This window comes from Carassius carassius, chromosome 35 (genome assembly GCF_963082965.1).
Source record: "Carassius carassius chromosome 35, fCarCar2.1, whole genome shotgun sequence".
NCBI lineage: Eukaryota > Metazoa > Chordata > Actinopteri > Cypriniformes > Cyprinidae > Carassius > Carassius carassius.
This window is the reverse complement of record NC_081789.1, coordinates 27931410-27938433: the sequence shown is the minus strand read 5'-3', so window position 1 is coordinate 27938433 and position 7024 is coordinate 27931410. Positions and strand designations below refer to the sequence as shown.

The 7024-nt window shown below is 44.8% G+C and overlaps 1 protein-coding gene across 14 annotated transcripts in view; it reads right to left on the bottom strand.

Annotated features, from left to right (window-relative positions):
• Positions 1-7024, bottom strand: part of LOC132116464 (protein 4.1-like) — a 56816-nt gene that overhangs the window by 11746 nt on the left and 38046 nt on the right. For 12 of the 14 annotated variants that reach the window (XM_059525305.1, XM_059525301.1, XM_059525307.1 and 9 more), the window contains 4 exons: positions 6566-6670; positions 1495-1920; positions 460-564; positions 202-300 (listed from right to left, as the gene is read on the bottom strand). In XM_059525305.1, the coding sequence (XP_059381288.1) occupies positions 202-300; positions 460-564; positions 1495-1920; positions 6566-6670 (735 nt within the window). The remainder of the gene's footprint in view (positions 1-201; positions 301-459; positions 565-1494; positions 1921-6565; positions 6671-7024) is intronic. The other 2 variants (XM_059525312.1, XM_059525313.1) reach the window with 1 other exon arrangement.

Genomic DNA, 7024 nt, shown 5'->3' with positions numbered 1-7024 from the left:
CCCAGAGAGTCCCCTCGTAGCCTGCCGTTGACTATGTACAGACCCAGTGTACGGCATAGCTGTAAAAGCTGCACACCGCTTGTGTTGGTAAGCTTGTCAAAGCTCTTTCTAGAAGGACATACATACTCTCTCTCACACACACACACTGGTCCGTCAGACGCTGATGGTTGTGATGGTTAGTAAGGCAGCAGCGGTCAGTACCTTGGTGATGTGTGTGGTGGTGCTGGTGCTGCTGGTTTCTGATGTGATGGTCTGAGCGCTCAGCAGAATGCCAGGATCAGCGTCTCCATCCGTTTCGCCCTGCGATGGTCCAACAACAATCAAAACACAGCATCACCCCGCATTCAAGTACGTTCAAAAGAACATTATTATTTAAAATAGAAATCTTCTGTAACATTATAAAAATCTAAACAAACATCTCTGTTTAATCTCACTGCTTTCTTGAAGGAGCTCACACACCTGCAGGGATTCGTATGTGATGGTCTTCATCTCCGTATGGATCACAGGTGTGTCCTGTGTGTCCGTGTCTCCTGACAGAGTCCTGGAGAAACTCACCACGCCAGACTGAGGAGTGCCAGAGAGAAGAGAGACTTGTTACACACACACACACACACAAACAGACACTCTCTCTCTCTCTCACACACACATACGCACACACACACACACACACACACACACACACACACACACACACACACACACACACACACACACACACAAACAGACACTCTCTCTCTCTCTCACACACACATACGCACACACACACACACACACACACACACTCACACATACACTCTCTCTCTCTCACACACACACACACACACACACGCACACAATAACACGCACACGCACACACACACACACAATTGCACACAGCCAGACACAATTGCAAACACTGACACACACACACACACTGACACACACACACACACACACACACACACACATTCACACAGATGCACACACACACACACACGCACACAGATGAACACACAGACGCACACACAAACTCAAACACATGCACACGCACACACACAAACACAGAAACTAACAGAAACACACACACTCACACAGATGAACACACAGACGCACACACGCACTCAAACACGCACACAAACACACACACACACGCACATAGACACTCACACAGATGAACACACAGACGCACACACGCACTCAAACACACACTCACATGCACATAGACACTCACACAGATGAACATTACGCACACACAAACTCAAACACATGCACACGCACACACACAAACACAGAAACTAACAGAAACACACACACTCACACAGATGCACACACACAAACACAGACACACACACACACACACACACACGTTGTGAAAACTGAATCTTCTAATATGAAGCTTTTTGTTGGTCTGAGAATGGTCACACACACACACTATACGTCAGTGCTAGTGAGGAGAGGCTGGATGTTCTAAGGGTTCAGGTTTGGGGTCACGGGGTCATTAGGTCATGAGGTCACCTCTAAACTGGCAGTCAGTTCTACCTCCCCACTGTGACCCTCAGCCACACCCCTCTGCTCGGACGTGCTCCTTTTGGGTGACTGCTCATCATCATCATCATCATCTTCATCAGTGGACAGAGAGAAGCTCTCTCCTCCAGACTCACTGTCACTGTGGGAGTCGGCCCTCGTGGGGTCCGTGTGTGTGAGGGGCCCAGAGAAGTTATCTGAGTTCACACTGCTGGAGTCACTGGAGTCATCCTCAGACTCAGACTCGTCGAGGGCTCGCACTGAGCTCAGCGGCTCCACACATGCAACACACACTTGATAACACACCGCAGGCTCCCAGGGGCCCTCTGGAGGCTCAGGTACCTGAGGCTGAAGTCCCTCCGCCGGTGGCTGCTGATCCTCTTTTTCAGCCAGATGACTCTCTGGACTCTCTGATGACTGCAAGAGAAATAAAGAACATATGATTAACCGGCAGAAAACCAACCAGAATCAGAATTAGCAGCCTTTATATCTTCTAGCTAGTAAAGTAAAATGAAAAAAAAAAATATTTACTTACTCAGATTTTTTGTCTTGTCTCCAGCCAAGATATCAAAAAATTCTTAAATCAAGAAGGATGAGTTTCTGGGCTGGAAACAAGACAAAACATCTAAGTAAGAAAAGTATAAAATGTTTATATTTGAGCTCATTTTAATAACATAATAATATTTATTCTTGTTTTCTGATAGAAATTATCAAAATTAAGCAAGTTTATGGTTACTGTAAGATACTGGAGACAATAAAGACAGCGAGTGTAACTGCACGATAGCTGATTTTACTGAACAGAACGCAAGAGCAGCTAATGCTGCTATATGTATACAAAAAAAAGCACTGGCGCATCCCCTCTAGTGGCAACACAATATATTACATCTCCCCTTCTTCAGCTTAGTCGGGGAGACACCACAGATAGATAGCAGACTAAATAACTGAAAGTTTCTAAGCCAATTTAAAAGGCAGAATAATGACATTAAACAAAGGTACCACACTTGACATACTTCTTTAACTAGTCAGGAGCAACTTGTTAATTATCAACAATTGAATGCTATCAACAAAACAGTTAGGCCTACTGGATTGTTTCACTCAAGGCTAATGGGCTACAAATTCAGTCTTTCAGGGGGCTTAACCACTCTGCCATGCTTAGTGATGTAGGGCAGACAGGGCTGAGGTTTATCCACATCCAGGGGTTCCTTAGCAGGTGATGCTGAAGTCCCCACTAGGGGAGGAATCAGTTCCTCTTGTTCTGGAAGAGCATCAGGCAACTCCTCCCAAGGCTCATTTTGCACGAGGTGACGGGACTGATTTGCTCTTGCAGTGCTTTTGCGAAGGTGCTGACAGTTCCGGCGGAACTCCACACCACCAGAGTTGACGATGTAAGACCTGGGTGTGCTGCTGTGACGCTGGATGACAACAGCTGGAGACCATTTGGCATGGCCAGGGTAGGGCTGCATTCTGACTTCTTCGCCTGGCACCAGTGCAGGGCGAGTGTGCATCGTCCTGCCTTTGTCATAGTAGTACTTCTGGGAAGCTTTGGACCTATTGAGCAGGTGTCTGATTTTCAAAGAGTTGTAGGCCTTTGGGATAAGCAGTTGTTGAGCTGCAGGGAGTTTGTTTCTGGGTCTTCTGCCCATGAGCAGCTGCGCTGGAGACAACTCTGCTGTCTCTAGGGGGGTTGTTCTGTAGTCCAACAATGCCAAATGTCTGTCTGGTGCTTTGTTCCAAAGCCTTTTCACCGTTTGTACTGCACGCTCAGCCTCTCCATTTGAGTGAGGTGTGTGTGGTGATGATGTGAGATGTGATATGCCATAGCTCTCACAAAAATCTCTGAATTCCTCTGACGCATACTGGGGCCCATTGTCTGTTCGTAGGACAGTAGGAATCCCATGACGACTGAACTGTGATTTCAATATTTCAATGGCAGTACGACTTCTCTGATCTTTAAGCTCGTCCACTTCAATGTATTTAGAAAAATAATCCACGAGAAGAATGAAATGTTTGCCATCAAATTCAAAGAGACCTGGAAGAGAACGCAACAGGGTGATTGTCCTGCAAAAGCACAGCACCTAATCCACTGCTGCTTGCATCACAGAAAATTTCAACTGGCTCTGATGGGTCAAAGTACTTCAGTACAGGGGGGTGTGAACACAGTTCTTTGAGCCTTGCAAAAGCTCGTTTCTGAGCAGGTTGCCACGCAAACTCCACATTACTTTTCAGGAGCTGACGCAGAGGTGCATCTTCTTCGCTGAGATTTGGTATGAATTTTGATAAATAAGTCACAAACCCCAAAAATCGGCGAACCCCTTCCTTGTCAACAGGTTCTGGCATGCCCCTGACTGCTTGGACCTTGGCTGGGTCAGGCTTCAGACCTTCTGCAGTGAGTAAATGGCCAATATATGGGACTTGGCTCTGGCGAATGCGACACTTATTGAAATTAAGCTTCAGGTTGTAGCTTGTTGCTCTCTCGATGACTTTGCATAGGATTTCAACGTGCATCTTCACAGTGGGGGCCGCAATCAAGATGTCATCCATAATGGCGACTGCTCCCATAATGCCCTCTAGCATGCCATCCATGTTCCTCTGATAGATCTCAGGAGCACATTTAATTCCAAACGGTAGCCTCAACCACCTAAACCTACCAATGGGTGTGTTGAAGGTTGTTAGGAATGATGATTCCTCATCTAACTCGATCTGGAGGAAACCCAACTTGGCATCGAGGACTGAGAATATACGTGCTCCAGGCATAGATGACACAACTTCTTCAACGGTGCGCATGGGGTAATGTTCTCTTTTAATTACCTTATTTAAATCGCTGGGGTCTATGCAAATTCTTAACTTGTCTCCCCGAGAGACCGCCACCATTGAACTGACCCACTCAGTGGGCTGCTCGACCTTTTTTATATAGCCATTTTCCTCCATTTCATGCAGTTTTTTGACGATCTGTCCCTTGAGTGCAGCTGGCTGTCTGCGCACAGGGTTGACAACACCTTTAGCATTGGGCTCTATTTTGATTGTGTACTTCCCTGGTAGAGTCCCTGTGGTCCGTATTAGCTCAGGAAAGTCACGAAGGCCTTGGGGAACAATGTCTTGTTCGAGAATGCCCTCCATAGGCGAGTCAGCCTCAGCTTCAGCAACATTTCGTACAGAGTTCAGCCTTGCGATCAAACCCAAAGCTTCAGCCGTGGCCCGGCTGAGCACACTTTCCTGTGCAATATCCACGATTTCAAACTCTGCATCAGTGACACACTGTTTATAGTGCACTGATAAATCTACAGCAGCGACTGGTTTGAGCTTATGATTAGAGTAGGAGCGCAACAGCTTGTTAGAACGCTTTAATTCACCTGTGTGCACAAGTTGCTGGTAGCTGTCAAGAGTCAAAGTGTTACACTTGGCACCAGTATCTATCTTGAACTGGACTCTCTGTGAAAGTATCGTCAAATGCACTGACCATTTGTCCACAGTTAATGCAGCTGCTGGATGGACAACGTCTGTTAGGCTAATGTTCAGTATTTCATCATCAGACTCCTCCTGCGCTTCAACATTTAGTGTGTGAACAGCACGTTCACGGCACACTGCCATCCAGTGGTTGGGCTTGTGGCAGTAAGAGCACGTTGAGCCCTTGGCTGGGCATTTGCCCTCGTTCCATTTGTGATCGGGATGTTTACCGCAGCTAGCACAGAAAGCTGATGGTTTTGACTGAGTGAACTTGCGATCTGGATAGCGTGTTTTTCTGCTTTGGCCAGAAGGCTTAGGTTGAACACGTTCTGCAACAGTGGACACCTGAGAGCATGTGACATCATCTCTGACTATTTTCAATTGTTTCTGAGACATCTCATATTGTTGAGGGATTTCAATAGCCTTGGCTAGTGTCAATTCCTCTCCTTTGTCTAATAGTCTCTCTTGTACTCGTTTTTCACGCACACCCGCGATAATTGCGTCAATCAACATGTCGTCAGGGTCTGCATATGCGCAATCCATTAACAGTAAATCTTTAACGAAAGGGTCGAAACTCTCACTTGCGTCTTGTTTCCTCTGCTTAAAACGATGACGAGCTATCCTCTTATTCTTCCTTGGTCTGATATATTTCTCAAATTTGTCTAACACCTTTTTGGGATCTTTTTTCTCACCTTCAGCCCAGTTGAGTGTTTTGTAAATTTCTCTGCCTTGACCTCCTATCCACATACCCAGCCAGCCGGCTTGCTGCTTTGCAGTTAGTTCGGATAGTGGTCCAATTAAAAACAAACGTGACATGGCTCCGAAAACGGTCGAATTCCTGGTATAAATCTGCAGCCTCCCAGTCAATCTTTGGGTGCTCAAATTGTGGGGAAGCCATGTTACACTTCTGACACCATGTAAGATACTGGAGACAATAAAGACAGCGAGTGTAACTGCACGATAGCTGATTTTACTGAACAGAACGCAAGGGCAGCTAATGCTGCTATATTTATACAAAAAAAAGCACTGGCGCATCCCGATGCAACAGCGCACTCTAGTGGCAACACAATATATTACAGTTACAATTATAAAAAAAAACAAATCAGCCCATGGAATCTTTTTTTCCATTTGAATTAAGTTGTAGTTGTTTTAAGCATAAACTCACTTCATGTTAATAAACCTTCCACAAATGAAATAAATTTTTGCTTCTCCACTAAATGTATCTTGACTTAAAAATATTTAGATATTTTGTTCTGGAAAAGACAAAAGCAAAATGCAAAACAAGACACAAATACAAAGTGTAATATCAAAACTGCTCCCGTTTAGTAAGTGCTCAAGTCCATTTAGGCCATTTATGAAATGTTTTTAACAATCAGTATTGATCTAAATCAGCTTTATAGAGAAGCATCTCTAGAGTGTTTGACTAAACCTCGAGAGGAACATTAGAAGTTATTTTTCCTCCTTATTCCATCTGAAAACTAGCCTCTTGAGACCAAAGAATGGAGTAGACGTTTACAAATGATTTGTAATTCTGCTCATAATCAGAGCAGAGATGAGAGATGAGCTGAAATTATATGTCTGACAGATACACACTGCAAAAAATTATTTAGAGCTGCACCTTGTGTAACGCTATTGAAGCGGCAGACGCAGACGGAGCCCAGCTGCGAGTGGACTGCAAGAGTGCAGTGAGCTCAGGAGACATCTCATCAAAACTGGGCTTAGGCTGAACACAGAGAGACGTACAATGTTAAACACAACACACACACACATACACACATATACACGCACTCACACTCACTCAAGAGCATTCTGGGTAATTCAGGAGTGAAGGAGCTCATTTAGGACTTATTCATAAGAGAACACCTGCTGCACTGTATATGGATTGTGCAAATAATTCACTTTATAATTTCCAAGAGAAATAAAATTTATGCAATTTAAATAATAAAAAAACATTTTTCAACTTAAAATCTCACTTAAAGGCTGGAGCATGAATAGTTTCTGAGCCAAACTCACCAGTGACATGCAAGCAGTGAGAGTGAGTCAGAGAAGGATTCAAGCAGCTCAAAGGTTATGATGA